General features: G+C 32.6%; 4 protein-coding genes across 5 annotated transcripts; 1 reads left to right on the plus strand and 3 right to left on the minus strand.

Annotated features, from left to right (window-relative positions):
* Positions 1-2,240: 2,240 nt before the first annotated feature.
* On the minus strand, positions 2,241-5,299 carry LOC108456312 (vacuolar-processing enzyme). Its single transcript, XM_017754913.2, has 9 exons — positions 4,921-5,299; positions 4,620-4,784; positions 4,383-4,539; positions 4,166-4,251; positions 3,866-4,065; positions 3,511-3,559; positions 3,064-3,273; positions 2,722-2,928; positions 2,241-2,635 (listed from the first exon to the last, which is right to left on the minus strand). The coding sequence occupies exons 1-9, from the start codon at positions 5,125-5,127 to the stop codon at positions 2,453-2,455; spliced, it is 1,464 nt and encodes a 487-aa protein (XP_017610402.1). The 5' UTR covers positions 5,128-5,299; the 3' UTR covers positions 2,241-2,452.
* Positions 5,300-5,479: 180 nt separating this feature from the next.
* On the plus strand, positions 5,480-7,585 carry LOC108485263 (uncharacterized). Its single transcript, XM_017789097.2, has 4 exons — positions 5,480-5,853; positions 5,932-6,037; positions 6,614-6,757; positions 7,173-7,585. Exons 1-4 carry the CDS (start codon positions 5,591-5,593, stop codon positions 7,338-7,340), a joined length of 681 nt encoding a protein of 226 aa, XP_017644586.1. The 5' UTR covers positions 5,480-5,590; the 3' UTR covers positions 7,341-7,585.
* A 256-nt stretch (positions 7,586-7,841) lies between these two features.
* On the minus strand, positions 7,842-10,050 carry LOC108485792 (NADH dehydrogenase [ubiquinone] iron-sulfur protein 7, mitochondrial). The gene is made up of 2 exons (XM_017789929.2): positions 9,496-10,050; positions 7,842-8,331 (listed from the first exon to the last, which is right to left on the minus strand). Exons 1-2 carry the CDS (start codon positions 9,897-9,899, stop codon positions 8,097-8,099), a joined length of 639 nt encoding a protein of 212 aa, XP_017645418.1. The 5' UTR covers positions 9,900-10,050; the 3' UTR covers positions 7,842-8,096.
* A 7,432-nt stretch (positions 10,051-17,482) lies between these two features.
* Positions 17,483-24,312, minus strand: LOC108459668 (serine/threonine protein phosphatase 2A 55 kDa regulatory subunit B beta isoform-like). Of its 2 annotated transcripts, none has more exons than XM_053031101.1 (14): positions 23,584-24,312; positions 22,637-22,740; positions 22,425-22,523; positions 22,194-22,313; positions 21,822-22,007; positions 21,574-21,665; positions 21,179-21,297; positions 20,638-20,761; positions 20,397-20,520; positions 20,170-20,238; positions 19,980-20,071; positions 19,115-19,192; positions 18,874-18,941; positions 17,483-18,657 (listed from the first exon to the last, which is right to left on the minus strand). In XM_053031101.1, exons 1-14 carry the CDS (start codon positions 23,696-23,698, stop codon positions 18,515-18,517), a joined length of 1,533 nt encoding a protein of 510 aa, XP_052887061.1. In that variant the 5' UTR covers positions 23,699-24,312; the 3' UTR covers positions 17,483-18,514. The 2 variants fall into 2 exon arrangements, with proteins under 2 accessions (XP_052887061.1, XP_052887060.1); XM_053031100.1 differs by having other exon boundaries at positions 21,819-22,007.
* Between the last annotated feature and the right edge of the window lie 312 nt (positions 24,313-24,624).

The raw sequence follows: 24,624 nt of genomic DNA on the forward strand, positions 1-24,624 counted from the left end.
CTATTTAAATAATATTACTTATCAAAGATTTGTTTAAATAGGATTCTTGTATTTCCCTCTCTAAATAAAATGGATCGATTGACCTAAAAACACTTCATATAATTATGAGATATTGTTATTCAATGAAAAGTAGTGATAATTTATTTATTTAAAATAAATATTATTTTCTAGAAATTATAATCTTTATCTGGAGAGAAATTACTTTCCTACTAAAAATAATTAAATTTTTTATTTTGTGCTCTTGATAATAGTTTGGTGCAATTAACCCTTTTTATTATTATTTTATAAACATTTGTTTACATGATTTAAAATTGAAACCCATGCTTTATCTACGTTGGTTTTATCGTTTTTGTACCACTTGTATATTAAAATTACATAAAAATAATTATATGCAATATGGTTGAAAAAGCTTTCTTGTTTAAAAAAAATTTAATTATCATATGGTGTTAATAGTAATTAGCGTAAATATATTGTCTTTTTGTATTAAAAAACGAGAATTAAAAAGTGACGTAACTTCAAAATTTCTGACTCCCAATTTCAACTTATAAAACCACCCCAAGCAACTCTCGACACATTCACATGAAGAGTCACTAAATTCCAACCTTAGGAAAAAGGGCTTAAATTCCTGATAATGAGCCACGGAATTGATTGAATGATTTGTACTTACGCCAATTACAAAACCCACACAGCCTGGATTATGCATATGTTGATATTATATATCCAACCAATGATGAAAGTTTTGAAGTGTGTTTGCTTAGACCCACCCGTCACCTTCCAAATCACTTCATTAACCTATTACTAATGGTAGATGAAAAACATGCCAAAATGGCTACTTTCAGCTCAGTTTCTTTCTTTATTTTTGTCCTTAAAGATGACAATGACCCAAGGGGTTACCACCATGCTCTTTGATTGGAAAATAGAGGGATCTTCTCTTTAAGCACAAGTTAAAATTTTTATTCGTACCGGGGTTTGTTGAGTGGTGGAATAAAAAATTTATTAATGTTTTTTAAAATAAAATTTTGATTTCGTAATTTAAGGACGGAAAAATACAATGTTAAAATAAATTACTTTTCATTTAATAATATGATTAGCTTCAACTTCAAATTTAATTAGAATCAAATGTAATTACCGGACAGTTTGATTTTCGTAAACTTTGGACCATTATCTTCAACAAAATAGTGTAAAAATAAGGTCTTCATGCAGTTTGATGTCATTCAACGTGTTTCATTTCTAGTATTATTTGGAAAAATATTAAGATAAGCTTATATTAAAGTATGATGTAATTTATAATTTAATTTAATAATACTTGTAAAAAAGCTAAAATAATTCTATTTTTATATTTTTAATTAATAATTATTGAATATAATATTAAAACAAAAATAAGTAATTAATACAGAACATATTTATCTTTTAATTTAAATTTCAGTTAATAAATAAACCTTAAACATATTGTGTATTTTCATTAAACATTAAAAGAGTGAATGAATATTTTTAAAATATAAAAATATTTTTTTTATTAAATCTTAGAGGAATTGAATACTTTTCCTTATATGTACTAAAACAAAAAAAAGTAAAATATTCACCAAGTCCCTATATCTTTTGTAGATTTTAGAATTTAACCACTCTAGTTTTATTTTAATAAATTTAGTCTTTTAATTTTTAAATTTAAAATGCAGGTCCAATTATTAACATAATTAATATTATTTTATTAAATTTGTTGGTTTAATATTTTAAAATTAAAAAATCCTCAATTGGTAACCATGTAATGAAAAAATGTTGTAATGACCTAAATTTAATAAAAAATTTAACAATATTAACAATTGGATCTATTTTTAAATATGAAAACTAAAGGAATTAAATCCTAAAAATAAAAAAAAAGAGGACTAAATACAAAAGTACAAAAAATATAGGGACTTGAAACATATTTTAATTTTAAAAAAATTAAATCCAAATATGTGAATATAATTTTATTTTTATTTTTATTTAGCAACTTCCTAAATTTTAAGTTTCTCCAGCATATGTCCGTTACAAACAGTCTCAATATCCTTTATCCTTTATGCAACGTAAAGAATAACTGATAAAAATTCCAATATCTTTAAGCAAAGTTTCGGATTCAAAACTTGAAGAGAGGAAAAAAAACTGCAGTGTCAAAGTGTTGCCCTGCGGAGATTTAAATAAATTTATTTTAATGTAATTGAAAGATGTTACACCAAAAAGATTACATTTTAGGCTTTGCAATATTTCATTTGAATCATAACTGAAGCACATTAATTTAAATTAAGCATGTCTGGTTCAGTGTGGCTACCCAACAATTTTGGGCAGAAGCAATCACATGAATAATCATAAAAATGCAGAGAGTTTATATATATATACATATCTCTTAGGAAAACACATTATGAAATACAACATCATCAAAGTTAAGGTCTTCAACAGTTGACAATTCTGCTACATTTTATGCACTGAACCCTTTCTCAACAGAACCCCAATGTCCTGAAGGAATGTTGACACAAGCTTGTGCCGATACCTCACCCATCTTTTCTGTCTCAATTCCAGCATTGCAGATGTTTGCAAGGGAACGCATGTGTTTCATCCCGTACTGTGCCAGTGATCCGCAGTGCGTCTCAAAGGTTCTGACCTGTGTCAATGGACAGAGCATCTTCGTATGTTGCATGATGAGAAAAAGGAAAATGAGGAAGAGGGACTGAGAATCAAGGGTATTACCATTTTCTTAAGGCATTTCCAGTCATCAACAAGAGGTTGACCAGTTGGTCGAACAGTGTTTAAAACTTCAGGGCCTCTTTCGACTCCGAATAACAGCTTTCCAATGAGTTGTATACTGTTGTCTACATGCATTCTATGGGACATGGCTTCCATAACCTGCTTTTGAGCTTCAACCTTCCTAACTGAGCCATCAGGTGCCTTGCGATACTGCACAATAGGTTCAAAAATAACTTGAGTGGGATGAGCTCTAAACTAGCAGTTCAGCTTTCAAAGTACGGAACAAAGTGTTCATATCTTACTCATTCACAGTAATATCCGATGCAAGAGATATAAGATACAAACCTTATCCCAGAAATGGACAAGATCAGCATCGCGCTGATTAACAGCTTTGGTGGGTGGCAACAAAGAGTTCTCATCGACGGATTTGAAATTATCGTTAGCAGGATTAGTACCCAAATATGTGAAGAGATTGTCCATGCTAATTCCTATATCACCAAATTGCATAACATGAGAGCCATATGCAGAATTGCCATTGATAGTCCTCCTTTTTACCTGTAAAGACCAGCACAGTGAAATTTCACCATATAACGCAACCGGGTAACCATTTAGATTTTAGCATAATACTGAATAGACTCATTGGCACTTCAATTCAGTGTCAAAGGAACTTAGACCGACCACTCATTTTCAGTATATAGTTTCATATTTATTTATATCTATATAGCAGTAATAAATAACTTCTATAGGAAGATGACATTGAAGTCGCAAAGCATAGGTTTAAAAAAGCCTTACAAGTTCATATTGCTGGTGCAAAGTCTCCTTCCGCAGATTATGTATGTCGCTGCTCAACAAGATACAGAACATTAAAAATACATTCTGAGAGATGTAACTCAACTATTAAGAAAAAAAACTGATTCCTTAGGATTAAAATATATCCTAATTTAATCCAGATGATATCAAAAGAATCAGAATATATCCACCTACCTTGCCTCTGATTTTTGTATTTGTTTACCAAATTCTTAGAGACATGAAATAAACTGAAGATGCCAAACTTAAATCTATCGAAAACAGATATAGGCAACAGGCTTCAACTTCAAAAACCTCACAGATTCAATGATCCGAAGGGTAGATGAAAAATTATATGTACCTGTCCTCCATCCAAGCAACACTGTACAAGTCTCCCAAGCAGGTTTCATACTCTGGGGGAGGACTTGGATACTCTCCAGGACAATAGGTTCCCCAGCTACTCTCGACTGCATTTGCCGCAGTCGTTGCATAGATGTTCAAACCCTCGGGAAGAAGACCCTCAAAGATACTTCCAGACTCACAAGCTTCAAGATAGAATACCTACAAAGTTACATACAGGCAGACAAGAAATTAAAAATTACAACATAGTGATGAACAAGACATCTAGAAACCGACAGATATTTAGAACAAAAAAATTTACCAAGCTTTTATAGGTCCCGGAAGCATGTTTTTTCTTTAAAACATCAATCAAATCATCAGCATAAAGATAAGGTAAGGTAGGCATGCCTGGATTAACACACAAGTCATCATTATTCATTAGCAACTCTATAAACCAATATTAAGTTTCAAGCCGAAATGACATACAAGAATCCAAGGTAATAGATATGAAGTTAATGACCAAGCTAATGAGAACTAACCAAGTACACCAGGACCTCCATGGTCAGAGTAATATATGAAGATATGATCACTGGGGCCACTATTAACAACTTTGCCACTACCCCCTGTAAGAGCAGATTTGTTTCCAAGGATAGCAGCAAAAAAGTTGTTAACAGTAACATTTTCTCCAGTGTAATCCTGCATAAGAACATCAATTAGGCATACAATTTATAATCTTTTTAAAGAAGATTACAAGTAACCATGAAAAAAGAATAAACCTTTGGAACACCCTTATAAACATCATCACCATGGGGATTGTTAATGATGATTCCAGGTCTAGGGTTTTCTTCATTGTAGGCAATATCATCATACATAAAAACAATGATATTTTCCTCTTTTAGGCCACCATTTCTCAACAGTTGATAAGCATGACAAACATCAGCCTGAAACAAATATATAGATAAATATGTCCTTCAAAATTAATACGACCCATCAATCATTATGAATTAAAAAACAATAAATTCATCATAAAATTCCCCAAAATAAGTAACTTTTTTGACAAATTAGGCTATTTATGACCTGATGCCTGTAATTCCAATATCCATTAGATCCGGCAATCAAGACCGCCCATCTCGTGCCTTCAACTTCATCATCGTCGCCCCCATGGAAGAACTTATTAGCTTCTGAAGGTAACCGGAGTATGTCTCCGGTTACATCTCTACCGGCTGAGACAATTCCGGTCAACGACAACAAGAGAAGAATCGCACCAACCACAAGAGATGTCATGATTTGGCCAAATTATAGAGAACCATAAAAAGGAAACAGATTCTTCAGACCTTTTGCAGCTGCTATACATAGATATATTTACATTATCACATAGTAAAGGATACGTAAGGGGCCCAGAGCTACATTATCTATAATTTTTTTATAAAAATGTGTGCTTGCATCTGGGGCGTCGATATTGATGATTAGGAATCGTATATAATTGGCGGTTGTGATGAGAGTTGCTTAGAAAATTGGGTGAAGGCCCATTTAAATTTTTTTATGGGCTTTCTCTCCGACAATCGGCTCATACTATTCAGTTGGGCTTCCCTTTGCATTACATATACAAAACCGAAAAATCCCCACTAATATACACTCAAAAACGTTCGCACGTTCACCGAAAGCTCGGCCGGTAAACTTCTCCATTGTCCATTTAAGGGCCATAAAATTTAATTTTTTTGGGATTGTTTTGGTTTTGAAATTCTTGATGGAGAAAGGAGAGAGCATATTGGAAGCGATTTACGAAGACGAAGATTTAGGATATGGAGAAGATGTAGAGATGGTTGACGTTGAAGAAGGAGAGCTCGTGGAATGTTGTAACTCGGGAAATGACCGGGAAAAAAGCGGCTCTGCTGCTGTTAATGGTGAAAATCAGGTGCCCCAAAGTAAAAATAAAAAGCGCCGAGCAAATAAGAGGAAGAATAAGAGAAAAAAGGGTGGTTCTGGACATAAACCTTCGGATATAAACCAGTAATTCTCTATGAAAAATTTTTCTTCCATCAAAACATAGTTAATTTGTTTATAAATTGATAAATGTGGGTTTTGCAGGTTTGTGTTAGACACTTGTAGACGATTAAAAGAAAAGAAGTCATACATGGTGTACAACGCTGTGGGGTGCTTGGGGGTTTCTGCATTGAGTGATCTTGTCGTGGAGGTATATTTTTTACTCAATTATCTGTGTTTATAATGTACAAATGATGGGTTTATATTTATCATTAGTATCCCATTTGCAACTGATAATGGTTAAAACATTGAGCTTTTCTTTTGATTTTGGAGCTATGTTGCTCGGACTTCTCATTTTTCTATATGTGCCCGACGTATGTGATATGACCTTTGAGTACAGGAAAATCTAACCATACACATGTCGGATACATATACCCAAGTATTATGTGACATAGTTTTGGAGATTCCTTGATTTGGTGTCCGGTGTGGAAAACAATTTTCATCATGGCCATGGCTCATAAGATTGTTGTGTTGAAGTCCCTCACCTTGGCTACCATTGCTTGATGTATATATAGGAATAAGTGGAAATTCATGACTTGTTTCTTCTTCCTTATGCCCTTTTTACCTCTGTTGCAAATTATGGTTTTTGTTATATGTTATGATAATCTCAATATATCTTACTGTTCTATTCCATGCTCGGTTTGATACTTTCTTTCCTTCATTTTCCTTCATTTTTCCTATTGCAATTTTCCTTCTGGGATGGTATGATGAAATACAAAGTTCCCAGGTGGGTGCAATTCAATCTTGTGGAGGTCAGATGACTGCCGATGGAAAACGTTGTCGGACAGGTGGTGGCATATTATGGAATATCCTAAAAGTGCGACAACCCGCTGCTTATCGCGAAATAATGAAAAAAACCAAAGACTTCGAGGTGCGTATTAATAGGCACTTAAAGTAAGCCTTTTGATTAGCTTGCCTTTTCATTAGCTTATGAATATATATATACACGTGTATGCATGAGAGCTTTCTGATTCATCCAGCAATCAGATGTCTAAATAATTGTCTGGTTTATATCCAAAGGTAAACCGTTAGCGGTTAAAGCCTGATGTTTCTTATAGTTTGGCTACCTAATGACTAATCTAATTGCATATGACATGTTCCTTTATGTTGAAATATAAGTATGATTCAAGCAACTCTTGTTTTTGATATAGTAGCCATTGAACTTGGGTTTAGATTTCCAGGCCTTGGTTCTTGTTTCATGTTATGAGTAACCAAAGCTAGTAATTAGTTTCGTTCTTCGAATTGTAACATCGAATATGTGAGTTGTGGTATTTATAATTTTGCAGAAGCAATTCAAGCAAGAAAATGTCGGACGGGCACTAGCACAGAACAAAGAGAACTCGTCCCGAGAAACTGCTTGCAATCTGACTAATGGAACCTCGGTAAGTGTTTTGGAAGATTCTCAACTGCTTCCACAAACTCGGGAGGAACAGTTCAGTACCGAAGGAACATGAAAAGCTATTCATGACAGGATTAGAGTTCCTATTTCGTATGAAGACATTCTTGGTGAGGATCTAAAAGAAGATCCATGTCATCAGTAACTAAACTTTGAGTTTGGATTGCCATCGGTTTTGAATGCAGAGAATTGTTGATAGAAGGGATTTTCTCTTATTTGGGAAACTACATATGAAAGCATCATTAGTTGTCCTTGAATCAAAATTCACTTTTGGAATAAAATGGTTGTTATTAGGGTATAAAAGGCCTTTTTTGCAAGGTTAAATTTTTGGTACTGCCGACCTAAAACAATTTATCTAATCAAATCAATTTAACATCGATAGGCCGATTCAATAATGAATTCTAATAATCAATAATTGACCAATTTAACATCATAATTGACTAAACCAATAAAATTGAGTTAACCAATTATCAATAGAACTTTTTTGACCAAATTCGTCTTCCACAAAATAAGAAGATAAACACTTGCATGAATGCAAAAACCATCAAATCCAGATAAATACCACAACAAAACAATGAAATTATTCATATTTCATACCCATTTAAATCCGAAACAAAAACTGTAAGTTCCAAATGATACAGGAAGTACAGTCACCATGCAAAGTAATAGAAACCCCATGAACTTTTATAATCAAAAGCTTTTCTTAACAATCTCCATCTACATGGCATTTCACCGGAAAGTTTGATTTTATTTATTTGTTACTCAACACTGCAAAATGCAGTGCAAATAGCCCTGAAATAACTTGCAAAATTTCTTACTTGGACCACCAATGGAGGAAATCCTTGCGCCTGTTGATCTTTTTCTGCAATTGAAGAACTCCGTACAATAACGCCTCCGCAGTGGGTGGACAACCAGGAACATAGATGTCAACAGGGACGATTCTATCGCAACCTCTTACAACTGAGTATGAGTAGTGGTAGTACCCACCACCATTTGCACAACTTCCCATTGAAATCACCCACCTAGGCTCTGGCATTTGGTCGTAAACCCTAAAAATATTACAAACCATAAACTAAATTACCAAAGCAGAGCATAACCGAAGACTGGAAAACAAACAGGAAATATGAAGACAGGCAGGAAGAAGAAGCAGAAATGGAGACACAGTGTTGATTCTTTGCCAAGTCATTCACATAATTCGTAGAGAATCCCTCGAGCCTAGAGTAACAAACTTCAAAATGAAGAATTTGTAACATACACGACCAAGCAACAAAATTTGGGGAATGCTAACAAGAATCTTAATATTCAAAGCAGAGAGTGGGATACCATCAGGGGTGAAAACTTAATAGGTTGGATTTGTTCAGCACAACAAAGGGAATAAATCATATTTGTCAAAATACCATTAAAACAAGAAAACTTTTCACGGACATCCCACTCTGAATTCACCATCAGACGTTTAGGCTAAGGCTGTCATGAGACAAAATTGCATGCCAAATAAGCTAGCTCATTCTGGGTTTGGGTAGTTCTCCACAAGTCCAGAAACACCATAAAATAAAAGTTAAAAATAAAAATAAAAAATCAATGTGTACTAATATGTTTGTAATAACTATGAATCTTCTTCCTAAAACATCAAGCCCCAGTTAGACCACACGAACTTATCCAGGACCATTCAAGCTTGAGCTTCAGGTTTTACACCATTAAGATCTATGTTTGGTCAACCGAGCTAAGGGCTTAAAAGATTACAGATACAAAATGATGCAATCATAGTTTTTTATGTTACTAACTCTTCAACAATTCTCCCGATAATCAGAAAGAAACTCATAAGTTGAATAGAGTAATAGAAAAAATATACATAACCTTCTCGATTTATGTATCATGTTAAAGAAGAAACAGCCTCAAGTAGCTTTTCAGTTCATTTTTAATTTATGTATCATATTCCCAAAAACAATCCACCAATTTCAAAGAAAAAAATATCTTCCAAAAATCAAAGCAATTCAGTCACAAATTAAATTGTAAATATATCCTTAACACAAATCAAATAGAGGGTTCACGAATTGAATTTTGCGATTACGCCTGTAACCCAACGAGCTAAGAAAAGGTTGGGACTGCAACAGTTCACATTCTCATGAAATCCCAAATCTAACATACAGATCAAAATAAAGGATCATAAATTAACTTTTTTTAAATGAAACCCTAAGAATGAGATGAGATAATACTTGCGAAGAGCAGGGGCCATTTTGTTGGTGAGAGTGCCAGCAACAATCATGCAATCGGATTGGCGAGGGCTAGGCCTAAAAATGACACCAAAGCGATCGAAGTCGTAGCGAGAAGCACCGGTGTGCATCATTTCGACGGCGCAGCAAGCGAGGCCGAAAGTCATGGGCCAGATGGACCCACGACGGGCCCAGTTCAAGAGGTCATCGACCTTGGAGATCACGTACTCAGCAGGCTTAGAGAGACTGGAGGGAGTGCCGGAGGTGGACGGCGGAGAAGGCCGGGCGTATGTGGTTGGGGTGGCAGAAGAGGAGAGAGAAGGGACGGTGGTGTGAATAGCGAGGGCACGCTGTAGGGAGAGGAGGTGAGGGAGGCGATTGGCGGTGGTTCGGGTGATTAGAGCCATGGCTCGACGGTGGTTTCTAGAGAAGAGAGGATTCCCTTTGGAGAGGCCCAGAGATTTGGAAGATTTTGACTCAGTTACCAACTCACTCTCGGGTTATGGTTTATGTTTTGTGGTGTTATTAATTGTCTTTGTTGTAATGGTTCGTTGCCTACCACGTGTGGGTTAGGAGACTAAACAAAGTGTTTTCTTTCGTAATGCATCCATTTTAATCCGGGAATCAATCTAATTTAATCATAAAAAGACAATAACTTAAATCTAAATCGATTCAAAACTAAAATTCGTGGTGATTCGAGCTTGAAATATCTCAATTTAAATAGTTTAAAAAGATTTAAAGAGATCAAAACTCAAAATTATACAAATTTATGATGACAGAATTGAGCCTTAAACTCGAATGATAACTTGAATAAATTCTACTCAAAACTAAATTAATCCGTCCAATTATTAAGTCCATGTATATTTTATATAGATATTTATAAATATTGATTAAATCTCATTTAATTACAATTGTAAATTTTAATTTAAAATATTATTTTAAAAATTTTACATTTTATTAGATGTCTAATGCAATGTTTCACATGTTTGAAATAAGATAATTTAATAACACGTGTGATTTGTTAACGCAATCTAAATTCACCAATTTTACTCTACTTAATTTTGTTAAGTGAATGATTATATTCAACAAAAAATTTAAATTCATATTAAAAAAAAAGCTCAAGATACGTTTACACAAAACACCTCCAATGTTACAATTATTCACCCCAAACAATTTTACTTAAAACAAATTTTATTCTCCAATGAAATACCTAACACAAATGCAAAAATAGGGAGCAAAAAACCACTTGACAAAAAGCACTGACGATTCACCCCCAACATGTGGGGTAATAAATAGGCCGAGTTCTACATTTTCTCCAAGAAACAAAGGAGATAAATCAACATTTAAAATAAAGAAATTATTGACATAAAATCTTCTCTTTTAATTTTAAGAAATGCTTCATCTCTAATTAAATCTGATCAGCTTTATGTCCAAGAAAAATAAATTTATTTAAACCTTAATACATAAGGATAAAGTTTACTTTAAATCAACCGATCCTTCTTCCTTCTTTTCTTTGAAATTAAATCTACCAACAAAATAAGAAAAAAGTACAGCTTCAATCAAAGATAGAAAACTTTCAGGAAAGAAATAGGATGTCAATAGTCTTCCTTCTTCGAAATAGTTCAGGTATTATTATTCCACTTAAATTAAGATGTTAATATTCTTTCACTTTTAGAAGTTGAAATCAATTGTAAGTTCTATAATAATTTTTTGTTTTTGTAACGGTTATTCTCGTTCTAATTAATATTTCTATAAATAAAATAAATTGAGTAAACTTAATATTAACAAATACATAAAACAATTGTATAATAATTGAGGAAAATTTAAGAATGACAAATTTTGTGAAGAGGGTGATAATAATGAAGTAAACGTACTATCCTAAACTCTAATTATACTCTTTTGAGGGCGAGATCCAAATATAAGGAGAAAGATCTTTGTACGAGGATTTGAATTGATAATATTTTTTCAAGCTTCCATCTTTCAAATGAAAAATATCAATATCTCATATGTATCCCTATCAATAAAATCATCCGTGAAATATATAGAATTAGGCTGGCCTTCAGGAAAATCCAAAACTGAAACTGCTAAGGTCTTATTATCACCCACAAAAACTATATCTCCATCTATACTGTCTACCTCTTTCTTTTCTAACAATTTACCGTTTTCATCATCTAAAATCAATTTGAAAATTGTGAATTTTTTTTTCCAATGAACACTTCTTTCACCAACCTCTTCAAAATCTAGATGTTTATGGATGGAGTATAAATTTCCCATAGATGACTTAACAAGATATACTTGTGTTCAATTTTGGTGGCTTTGAACTTTCATCATCTTCTACACCATTAACATCGAATGATACAGATAGCATAAACCAAACCTTTATGGAAAAGAATATCAAGGAAAAGAGATTGATCTTCATCGACATCCATGTATATCCAATTTTCTTGGCGAGGCCTATAGAAGGCTAATCTGCCATAAACACTATAAATTATGACAACTACAAAATCATTCGGATGCAACAAGGGATCATCTGATAACACAACCTTTAAAATTTTATATGTGTAGTGCCCACTATCATATGCCATGCTGTCAAACTGAGGAAGATGAATGCTAAGATTTTCAAAAGGATTTGAAAGAGTTATATTGAAGCTCTCATCTACTGTGGCTAACCAACCATAATAAGAACCACAGTATCTCTGTAACGCCCCCATTACCCGAGACCGTCGCCGGAGTCGAGCACGAGGCATTACTAAACTTATTTGAGCACTTAAACAAATTCAAACAATTTATATCACACTTTCCAGACAAGCTGTCCAACTGTGTCATAGTTGCTAAATAATTCATATCTCGAGTTATAAAACTCGAAATCCAAATCCATAAATTTTCTCTGAATTTATACTCATATATCTACTTACCAATTTTTTTCTAGAATTTTTGGTCAAGCCAATTAGTACAGTTTATTATTTAAAATCTCCCCTGTTTCAGGGTTTGACTACTCTGACCTTTGTGTATTACGAATCAGATATCTCTCTGTACAGAGCTTCAATGACTATGCCGTTTGTCTCTAATAAAACTAGACTCAATAAGGAATCTGTACATATAAAGTATGACTTCTAATTATCTTTGTAAAATTTATGGTGAATTTCCAAAGTCAGAACAGGGGATCCAGAAATTGCTCTGGCCCTGTTTCACAAAAATTTAAACATCTCATAAAATATAGCTCATATACCTATTTTGCTTCTTCCATATGAAAATAGACTCATCGAGATTCGATTCCATAATTTATTAATTATTTAATTCAATTTCTACTATTTTTAGTGATTTTTCAAAGTCAAACTACTGCTACTTACGAAAACTATTTTAGTACAAATATTGTTAACTAGTTTATAACATCTTTACTTCAATTCATTCAAATTCTATACATGCCATATAAATCTTCAAACATAAAACAAAAGCTACCGAATTGATCTGGATAGTGTGCTTTGTTGTGTTGATCCGATCTACCCACTTCACTTCAAGTCAATCTACATAAAATATTAAACACACACAAGTAAGCTTATTGAAGCTTAGTAAGTTCATAGGTTAAAAGTAATGCTTACCAAACATAATATTTCCAAACAATACCAAAACATTTACTAAAGTTTCCTGCGATTCACAACCATTGTTATAATAATTCACATAGTTGAGCTCAACAAGAATAACTACTCAATCTCTTTCATTTGGATCACTTCTCTTTTATTTCTTATAATCAAATTAGGAAACGGCTTACGAAATTGAGTACGTCGTTGTTCAATGCCACGATTCACAACTCAGTATGGTTTTCCTCATTGAAATACCATACCTACATTTTTTAACTCGGTATGGGAAATGCCATACCTACATTTCTTAACTCAAGATGGATTTGATAATACCATACCTACATTTCACATGACTCGGTATGGATAATACCATACCTACATTTCACAACTCAGTATGGATGATACCATACCTACATTTCACACTTTGCCATGGAACAACCATGGTCTTATCCAATCAATTCATCACACGTCACGATACTGAACGTACTCAATCTGCGTTTTTCCTAATTTGCATTTCCACATTTATTCTTTCATTAACAAAATCTACACAATCCCACAACAAATTCGTATATAATAACACATTATATACTTCAATCATTCACAAATAAACATCTAATTTCAACCATATGAACTTACCCGGCTAATTTGTAGAAGATATTGAAATTTTGGGACTATTCCGCAACTTTTTCTTTTCCTCGTTCTTCTTTAGATTCTTGATATATAATATAAAATATTTCTACTCATTAGCATTTATTTAATTTCTATTTCACTTCACAATTTATGCTGTTCAAATTTCGAAATTGCACTTTTACCCCAAAATTTACAGTTTTCACAATTTAGTCCCTACTCAATTCACCCATCAATTGAACTAATTTTTCTCAATTAACACTTTATTTTATCATTATAAACTATTTCAAAATCTTTTATATTCTGAATTTCAACAGCAACCTTCAATTCACAACTTTTTCACAATTAGGTCCTAAATATCATTTCCTATCAAAATCACTTAATAAAACCACCTTAATATTAAATTAGAACTTAAATTTCATAATAATTCATCATAAAATTCCCTTATCCATCCAGGGTAACTTCCAATTTCACCCATAAAATCAAAAACTAATGAATTCTACAAGTGGACCTAATTGTAAAAGTCATAAAAACATAAAAATTATCAAGAAAAAGCAAGAATTAGACTCACATGATGTAAAAATATGAAAACCAGCTTTCTCCAGACCTTCTATGGCGTTTTGGCTGAGAAATTATGAAGAAAATGTCTAGATTTTTCAATTACATCATTATTTAACTATTAACTTTTATCTATTTCCAAATTTTGCCCTTGTTCACATTGTTTTCTTGCTTATTTCATACCTAAACCGTCCGCCATTAACCTTTGGGTCTAATTGCTCTTTAAATCCATCTTTTAAATACTTAAGCTATTTACTCACAATTTAACAAATTTTGTGCTATTTTCAATTTAATCATTTTCAATTAATTAGCCATCCAAACGTTAAAATTTTCTAACGAAACTTTAATACTAACTCAATGACACTCCATAAATATTTATAAAAATATTTATAGCTCGATTTTCAACTTTGAGGTCTCGATACCTCATTTTTGACCCGTTTGACCTAATAAATTCTTTTAATTCACTAATTTCATCTAAATTCTTACTTGACTCATAAATATTAAATTACTATCTTGTTCAATCTTATTTGTCGAATTTAGTGATCTCAAATCACCATTTCCGACACCACTGAAAATTAGGCCGTTACAATCTCCATGTATAAGGCTTGGGAAATTCAATCTCAGCGATTTTTGATTTGGCTTGTAGGTTGTATATTTTTCGCTTTGTGGTGCTCTTTTTGGATGGAATCATCAGCATTGGAACTAGATTTGTGGATGTTCGCCTCTTGATGTCAAGAAAAGTATTGAAAAGTGAATGCCAATATCTGCTAACAACACCAAATTGAACCCGACTGATGGGTTCATCTATTTTCTCAAAAACAGGAAGAAGACAGAATTCTGGTAGATATTCCCAATCTGGCATAGAATTCTCCATACTTGTTCTTTCAGAAAACCAGTAGCAACTTGGTCCCTGCAAATAATTCAAGTCAGGAAATAAAATAAGAGGTGATGAAACTAAGTATTTTCAGCACTTATATGGGTATTTAGAGCGTGCAAATATTAGATTTTTAAATTTAGAGCGTGCACTTAAATGGACTTCAAATATTATTTTTCCACTTAAATTAGGTTGTTAATAGTCTTCCACTTTTAGAAGTTGAAATCAATTGTAAGTTTATTTAAATTAGGTTTCTATAATAGTTATTTGCTATTCCTTATTAAAATATTCCTTAATTTACATACCTTTTTTTTTTTTCGTGTTGTTAATTCACAGAATTACAATCTTCAACTTCTAGTTTCAGTAAGTAAAGGATTAATCAATTGTAAGCTAATTTAAATTGGGTTAAGGAATAGGAGAAATAAGTCTTTGAAACTGTCCATTACAAAACTTTAATATCAATTTTTATCTTTGTGCCATAACTTTAGGTAAAAATTATATTTGTTTGTATTGCAAAATTCCTAATCTGTTGATAATGAATGGTGGCAATAAACTTTGTAAAATATTTTCCTACGATCGAGATTCCACCATTGATGGAGTCGCCATGGATGTTGTTGTTTCTCTCCAGCTTATACTATTGATTGATGAAAATGGTTGGAATCTTCGATACGTTAGAATCTACGAGCCATTTCACTCTTGATTTTGTTTCATCGAATGCTTTCAATTCATTTTTGCAATTGTAATCGGGCGCTTCAATTGCTTCTAAAGCTTGTTTTCGCCATTTTTAACAGCAACTCGAGTAGGTCTTTTGTTCAAATCATGAACAGCAACTGGAGCAGATTTTTTATTCGAATCTTGAGCAACAATACAAACTCTACGAACCCAAATATTTGCAATACAAATATATCAAAACCCTACATTTCTTTCTAGCGCTCTTAACAATCTATCAAAGTCCCTAACCTAAATTTCTCAGCTTTTGGAATTTTTGGGATTTTTTATCCCGATCCGTCTAGACGATATCAAAAGATTTAATCTGTCTTTTTAGGGCTACAAAATGTTTCAATTTTTTTTTACATGGAAAAAAAATAATTTTATTGACATCGAAAAAATTCACGTGGTAATGAGGTGACTTGTAATATCAGATGTCGCTAATGACTTGACGGTTGAGTGATTAAAATGGAAATTATCCTAACAACAGGAAAGTTTTTCCAACAACGATGAAAGTGTGTTTTTCCACCCAAACGCAAAAGTTGGAATTTAGGTGCTTTTAACTTTTAACTTTTATGTTTGAAAGCGAAAATAATCAAAATATCCTTATTTATATTAGTTATTTACAAGTACATAAAAATTAGATTAATTTATATTTTATGTACCATTATATCAAATTATTTAAATATAATTTATCATTATATTAGATTATTTAAATATAAATTATTATTATATTTAAGTTTTTAAAGTAATTTATGTATCATTAATTTACAAAAAATTATATTAATTACTTAAAATTATTTAACATTTATACTTTATGTACCATTATATTAAATTATTTAAATATCATATAATTTAATTAATTTTAAATTTCCACTATCATATTCAAAAAGTACATTTTAACCTTCAAATGAAATTTTAATAGTAATGGAGAACACTAAAATTAATAAACTATATTTTTCACAATACTTTTCTTCCAAGCTTTTTAAAAGCATTTTTCTAAAAAGTATTTTTCAACTATAACAAGAATGGAGAACTAGCCGTTAATAATTACTAATTACTTAGGATTCAAGTAAGGCTAAGACATGCTTATAAATAGATAATCTAGCCTACCACCATAGCATGTATTATGTTTGACTTTCTATAAGTAAAATGCTCAAGGGAGATTTTCTTATAAGATTAATTTCTTATTTCTTTTTTGATAGAACTTTTACTTCAATTCTTTAATATTGTGGAGGAGGTTATCATAACTTCAGCTTGTTTAATTTTGAAAGAGTTGATTAAAGCCAATATAGTTTTTTTGTAAATGGTTGTTGTGATATTTATAACAATAAATTATTTATCAAATTCGCACTTGTGTTAGGAATAGACAATATAAGATATTCCTAGCTTTTGACTAACACGATCTTCTCTATTATTCTCAAATCTCTACTTACTTAGACTGTAAGCTCTAATTGCGAAGCAGTGAACACTTAATGAAAACTTTATTGATACTTGAAATGAATATCAATAACTCTCAAAAGTTAAAAACTGAAATACAAACCCTCTTAAAATTTAGAATTTATTTAAGAAAATAAATCTAACTAGATTTTAATAGAGTGTCAACACTTAAGTGATGCCTTTTTAATCAAACCAATAATCTCTATTTATAAAGAAAATCATAAAAAGTCTTAATTGAACAAATATGAACAAAATAATAATATTTTAATAAAAAAATACAAATAGTCCATACTCGAAATACATAAGGGTGGTCTAAGAACTAAAGTTGCCACCCACGACATGCCAAATAGGCCTTTGGGCTTGTCTCTTGTACTAGGAACAATTCAGGTACCTAAAGTTTATAATACAATAATGTCCAATAAATTTAATATTTAAACATTTGCATCTCTGTCTTATTCCTTTATTTTAATTTTTAAGCTACAACCGAAGCTGATATTGTGTGCATAGTGCATACAACTCATAATTTCAACATCTACACAGATACTGATAAGTAATTAGCATTTTATTATTTGTTTAGATCAATTAAAATGGACATCAGTAAATTTGATTTAAAAGGAGAGCTTCTTCCACTTCTACACCATCCAAAAACCAATACAAACCAGCGGCAATTCTGTGGAGTAACAAAAAGAATAGTTAGGAATTTGATAACAATAATAATTATTAATAAACTAAAATTCAGAAATGTGTTAAACTTATATAGTCTAAATGGTACAATAACATTTTAACCAATGAGAATTATAAGCTCCTTTTTTTCCTGAAGATTTTGGTTGACATCTCATTTATCTCAAACTCAAACCTGGTAACATTGCAGCAAAAGCCTCTAATTATAGAAGTTTTTTTTTTTTTTGGGGGGTGGTGGTTGAGTTGTTAGATGGAGTTGTGCTATTGAATTTTCTTCATCCTAATCAAAACAGAATAGGGATAGCACTGTGTGTCTATCCCTACAAAAGAATATTAATATCAGTGGCCATCAAATCATAAAGTCAATGTACTTCATCGACAAAATCAACAACAGCGGCATTGAGCTTTGGTGGTGGTCGACATGATTGGACTTCGAAGCCAAGAGTTCAACAAATGGGTGCAGCTTTTCTGCATCATTAAATAAGGTATGAAGGCAAAGCAATCTCTCCAAAAGCTCTGCCCAGCAAAAATAATTGCAAGCTTCGTTGGATCCTCTTCATGCATAATACATGTAAAGACTGTTGGATGCAGCACAGGCAATAGAGTTCTCGGTTGGATGCCATGCTAAGTGTAGCAGCTTCGAAGTGAAATCAAAAGCATTTCCATTTGCATCAACTCCCGAGTTATCTGCTCCATTCACTAAAATGGCGACGAGAGATGCATGTAGTTAAATAGATGTTTACCTCAAAAGATATTATATATAATGCTTTTTGAGTCGATTATTTGAAAACTAGGTGCTCAGGAAATGGCTATAATACTAATTCACTAATAATCAAGCGAAATCATGAAAATATGCAATTAAATGAGTTACAAATCATTTCAAATTACGAATCAGTAAGGATGTGAAACACAAACCTCGTCGGACAACACCAGAGAGATTACCAAGAGATCTTGAAGGCCTTGATGTCGCCTGACCTTGTCTCCTGGAAATTAATCACAAAATTAAAAAAGGGAATTTCTGACAAATGATGATACATCCTTTTGACTCAGGAGTTCAAAAATCAGGAAAGGTGAAACAATTTTCACTTTTATTTTTTTTACAGCAACTAGCATCACTAATATCAACAATAGCCAAGCAGACAACATCAAAACATACCTCATGGGGTTTTTGCTGGCTTCCAGTGTTGTTGCTTCCGTACTACCTTCAGAACAACCAAACACCCGAAACAGATTGCTGGAATCACAGAAAACACTAGATTATATGATGCTCAAGTCCTGACATATTGTGGATGTTTTATTTCGGATGATAAAAAGAATCACTACTAAAAGAGTTAATTGCACCAAACATCCATAAACTATGAGCCAAATTCTAAATTGGTCTCTAAACTCTTAAACGTTCTAATTAGGTCTGTAAACTATCACATTGTTCCAAACAGGTCCTTCCATTAGTAATTCTGTCAATTGGTGACGCATATCTAGTTGCGACACCTATTTGCTTTTTCTGTTTTTGTTTTTATACTTTATTCTTTTCTTTATGTTCTTTATTCTTTTATTCCTTTTTTTATAAACAAATAAGAATAAATAATAATTTATGTTATAATTAAAGAAATTTAAAATTTTATAATTAATTAGAAAATTATTCATTTGAATTAATTTTATAAAATAATTCTAATTTCTTTTTTATATAAATAAATACAGAAAAATAATAATAATTCATATACTAATTTAAATAAAATTCTAATAAACAATTTATTAAAATCTATTCAGTTATATTAATTGTATAAAATTATTATTTTTATTTGTATTTTTATGAAAAGGAAGAAAGAAATGATGAAAGAAAAAAGTTTGAAAAAAGAGACGTGCTGCATTCAACTAGTGACGTGTCATTAATAGACATATAATACAAAAGTCAACAGAATGGCTGACAGAAGACCTGATTGGAGTGATATTGATAGTTTGGAAATTCAATTAGATCATTTTGAAGTTTAGAGACCAATTTAGAATTAATGTAATGTGCGTACCTGTAGGAACCAGTAGCCACTCGAAGTCCATTTCCACTTAGGCAACATTCAAATTTGTCAAAGATGGAATCATTTTCATACAGATCACAAAGCTGTTCAGGGTCCAAAAAAGAGAGGAAAACATCATACCGGGTAAAATATATAGCATTTTTTAAAAATATTATCTAAACCAAATAGTAGAATATACTACCTTAGGTCTAAGATATTCATGAACCTGGAAAGTTGCAACCGGACCTGAATCCATATTTATGTCCCACAACTGAGCCAATAAATCAAAACCTTGTCACAAAACAATTGAAAAAGGAGGAAATATATAGAGAAATTCAGCTATTATACTGGCATCATACCCAGCAGGTATGACGCAAGAGCAAAGTGTAGTTCAAAAGAGAAGAATCAATTCCGTAAAAACAAATAAACCTTAAGGGTCATATAGTCACGAGTTAGTATATGCCTTCCATCTTTGGCAAACTTAATGTCGGAGATTGATGCTATGATCTCTGTGAAGAAAGACCTGGAACCTGGAGCTTCTTGTCCCTCAAACCTGTACCATCAAGGGGAAACTTATAAAACCAGAAAGAAAACAGCATAAAAAAAGAATATAATAGTACAGAAAGCTAGTGATGACTTTTCAAATGACATGATAAAACAGGTCGCTTACAATTTGCTGTGAGTATCACATAATGCAGATTGTCGCATATCAATAAGACGAATTGAGCCCTTAGAACTACTATATGCTAACATATTACAGTGTGTAGGATGAAATTCTGCTGAAGTTATCACCTCTGCAAGTATAAATAGCAAACGGATCATGCAAACAGGAAAATACATAATAGTATTATCTTTACAGGGAAACATCATAAATTCATAATATCAGCAGAATCCAAAGTGTTGTATGAGGACAGAAGAGAGTCAATGAAGTACAGGATAATGGGAGAGAAGCAACTCAATTGCTACTCCTCCATAGCGCTTACCTCCCTTCAACCTCCCAACCCCCACCCCTGGTAACCCAATGAAGAGGAGGGTGTTGAAAAGAGGAAGAAAAATTTGCAAATAACCAAAATACATAAGGGGAAAAAAAGAGGGATGGGAATACTGGAAATAACTGAATCTTTTACCAATCAACCCATAAGCAATAAAAGATGAAGATAAAAAATATCAAAATTAGATCCATAATTTCCATTTACAAAACAGATACAGACCAGTCAAATCCTCCATGTTTGCAGGTTTCACATCAACAATGTTAAAACTTTGGCTGCTAATTTCCAGGTTCCAAAGATTGATTCGCAGGTCGTCTGCCGAAATAAAAGTTTCACCATCACTGCAAATCAAGAAAGGAACAATAAGTACTTCATAAAATAAAGAACAAGCTTAGAAGACCAAGTATTCTAGGTTCAAAAGTTGAGCAGCAACTCCTATTACTTTCTCTCAATCTATAATTTTTATACGTGTAACACCACCCCCCCCACCCCCCAAAAAAAAAAAAAAAATTAAGCACAAAAAGGATTCAGCCCCAAGAAAGTGGAAACCCAATGAAAATAAAAGAAATCTACCATATGTAAGGGTTTGCTAAATTCAGCCAAGTAAGTATACGCACCTGTTATTGGATATGGAATTGATATGATAGTCGTGAGCATGAGTATATATTCTTCGACATCTGGCCATAAGGTTTGTCTCATGACTGGTTACCTAGATATGACAGAAGCATTACATGTTAGATCAGTAAACCATATAATAAAAGTATTGGCATATCAAACACTGCCTAAACCACGGAAATATGACAAAAAAAATTAATTGATTCCAAAGTATCTTAACAAATAAGCATTCTGGATTCACAACAACTACCACAGGCAAATGCAAAGATGGGAAACCCCCAGTTGGGAATGAGAAGTCATTGCTCGTGCATCCTCCATTTGCAATGTATTGTTTGGAGCTTGTTGATATACTTGAACCAACAATAGGACCATTTCCCATGGCTTTGGTTGAGTCCACGTTCATGTTACATACTTTTTTGACTTTCTTCTCTTGTACCTTTACAAGTTTGAAATGACATTAGAAATACCCAACAGGATAACAAGGTTAAATTTGTAGATTTGCTATGTTGCTGCTTTGGGATATTGATATTCCTTGGGAAAAAATAGTGGAGTTATCACAATAATAATTTGTGTATAACTTCATAACTGTAAAATCCAGAATAGAAAATATGCCTTTACCTACCTTCCATAACTTGATTGTTTTGTCATTTGTCGACAAAAGAAAAAGAGCACCATTAGATGACTGGCACCACCTAATTTTGTTAATTTTCTCCTCAATTTCCAAGCTCTTCAGATAGTCAAACTGTATTAAACCAAGGGAGTACGCATTTTCAATATTCAAGTCCAGAAAGTTTTTAGCATGTACTCCCAATAATCACTATGTTTATGTCTACCACAAACCAAACAAAAATACCTCAGGTTCGTGGCTCTGAAACTCTGTTTTATAGCGAAACTCAGGATGCCTATTGATTGGATAATCCATCTTCTCTAGATCTCTTCGATGTCCAACATGCTACATATTATAAAACGGTATGACAAAGTGTAAGAACAGAACACTGGAGAATCACAATAAGTGAAACAAGCAGGTTCAGAAATATTAAAAAGAAAAATGGTCAGAGAACGTACGTCTTGAGTGTCAGTCCTTTCAAACAAAACCACCCGACCCCCACGATCACCGGTAGCAAGGTGATCGCCATTTCTATTGAATTCAATTGCAGATATGATATCAACTGAAAAAGAAACAATGGCATGTAAATGAAGTGAAAAGAGAAGCAAAACATGTAGGACATATAAGTACCAAGTATATCACGCCCGCAACTGTTTTCTTCACACAAGCAGACTCATCAAGCAAAGTGCATCATGGAAAAGCTCTTCAAAATATTCTATTTAATCACGCTTAGAATTGAGGCCAATGCAAGGAAGGAATCATGAAGAGCAAAACTAATAACAGCCAAGGCCGAGGTGGTTCACAAAGAAATTATGGTTCTTACTGGATCAAAACCTCATCGAACTGTCACTTGCATGGCCAGACTCCTAAGTAAGACCATCTGATTAATGCATGAAACTAGTTTTACTTCCATGTTAGTCCATAAATAACACCCTAAAGTCAAAGAGCATCAGTCACGCAGGCAAACTCAGTCTCTTACCACAAAGGACTTGCTTAGTACATTTTTTACATGGTGCACCACCCTCCAAGACCAGGAACCTAGTAATTAGATCAATTTAGAGTTCATTGAATTCCTTCTTCAGACTTTCAGTAAATAACATCTAATCTCAACTTAATTACTGAACTCAACCGATAATTAGTTAATTCCAGAACACAAAAAATTCTTCATTGCTTCACATCACACCTTGAGAAGCTATAGAGTGCGTGAAGCTAGACCTAGATCCTAACATTATACACTAATCCAACAATATATATTACCAATTTAAACAATGGAAAAATAAATAGCAACGGAAAAAAAAAGATTATTAGCTATAAGGATTAAAAAACAATAAAATTCCATAATTCTTAGCACTGAGACAAAATCAACACTAAGAGAAACAAAATCGAATAAATCCAAATAGCACACCTTCCTGAATTTCCTCTCCGGCCGTCCGTTCTCCGAACACCTGAGAGAACTTCCAGTCAAGCGGTTGCGATCCTCCCACCGGAGCCACGGCTGTTTCGGAACCGCCGTTGATCATTGTTTTCCCCAAAAAAAGGAAGAAAGAAAATTATATCGATTCCACTCCAAAAACAAAAGAAAGAAAAAAAGTAAACTCAATGCATCAAGAAGCCGATCTAACACTCAGATTCATAACAAAACCGGAAACACTTCATCGATTCGAAGAAATCTCCATTTAACAAAACGCAAAGTGTCGATCGATCATCATCTACACAAGAAACAGCTACCGCAACGAATAAATTATCGGTGCTCTCATTCTTTACATCGATTGGATAATAATAGTAGTAAATTTATTTCTCCTTAAATGAAATGAACATCGACGAGATTCTTTTCTTTTTTTTTACTACTCTCTTTAGCTAGCACACTCTATCGCCGTCGATTTCAACTTGCACAACAAAGGAGATTGGAAGATAATGACGGAGCTGGAAAATGGCGACGTAGCTATTTTGGCTGATTATTGGATCTCTCTATTTATTTTATTTTATTTTTAATTTTCATTTTTGGTGACTGTTTGATGGAAAACGACGTAGAATTCTTTTGTTTCGATTTTAATAGCTTAGCTTACCCTACTCAACTTTTTTTGGATGAGGTTTTTTTATCATTTATGTCATGTTTGCGTAGCTTACAATGCTCTATCCTAATCGATTTTCTGCACCAACTACTAAATAAATAACACTAGTTTTCTTAGTTGTGGGGTGTGATCGATTGTGCCAGGTCAGTTTAATCTATATTTTAATATTATATATTTATTTTTTATATTACAAAATCAAAAAACAGTTCGGATTAAATCGGATTTAAACTTTAAATGTTTAAGTCTAAATTTAACTTATATTTTAAATGAATTAATTTTTTTAACTAAGCTCGTTTTTCAAACTTAATGTTTTTGCTCAAGTTCTCCCATATTTCATGTAAGCTTTCGAATTTGGACAGGTAATTTATCCCTTA

Source organism: Gossypium arboreum, chromosome 7 (genome assembly GCF_025698485.1).
Source record: "Gossypium arboreum isolate Shixiya-1 chromosome 7, ASM2569848v2, whole genome shotgun sequence".
NCBI classification, from domain to species: Eukaryota; Viridiplantae; Streptophyta; class Magnoliopsida; order Malvales; family Malvaceae; genus Gossypium; species Gossypium arboreum.

Coding starts and splice junctions, on each gene's coding strand:
- LOC108485263 (XM_017789097.2), top strand. CDS start 5,591: ATGGAGAAAGGAGAGAGCATATTGGAAGCGATTTACGAAGACGAAGAT. Junction 5,854..5,931: donor AAACCTTCGGATATAAACCA/GTAATTCTCTAT, acceptor TGGGTTTTGCAG/GTTTGTGTTAGACACTTGTA. Junction 6,038..6,613: donor TGAGTGATCTTGTCGTGGAG/GTATATTTTTTA, acceptor CAAAGTTCCCAG/GTGGGTGCAATTCAATCTTG.
- LOC108456312 (XM_017754913.2), bottom strand. CDS start 5,127: ATGACATCTCTTGTGGTTGGTGCGATTCTTCTCTTGTTGTCGTTGACC. Junction 4,252..4,382: donor TGGAGGTCCTGGTGTACTTG/GTTAGTTCTCAT, acceptor GTGTTAATCCAG/GCATGCCTACCTTACCTTAT. Junction 3,274..3,510: donor TGCACCAGCAATATGAACTT/GTAAGGCTTTTT, acceptor TGGTCTTTACAG/GTAAAAAGGAGGACTATCAA.
- LOC108459668 (XM_053031100.1), bottom strand. CDS start 23,698: ATGATCAACGGCGGTTCCGAAACAGCCGTGGCTCCGGTGGGAGGATCG. Junction 21,298..21,573: donor AATTCCATATCCAATAACAG/GTGCGTATACTT, acceptor CTTGATTTGCAG/TGATGGTGAAACTTTTATTT. Junction 20,521..20,637: donor TGTGATACTCACAGCAAATT/GTAAGCGACCTG, acceptor TTGATGGTACAG/GTTTGAGGGACAAGAAGCTC.
- LOC108485792 (XM_017789929.2), bottom strand. CDS start 9,899: ATGGCTCTAATCACCCGAACCACCGCCAATCGCCTCCCTCACCTCCTC. Junction 8,332..9,495: donor ATGGCCCCTGCTCTTCGCAA/GTATTATCTCAT, acceptor TAATATTTTTAG/GGTTTACGACCAAATGCCAG.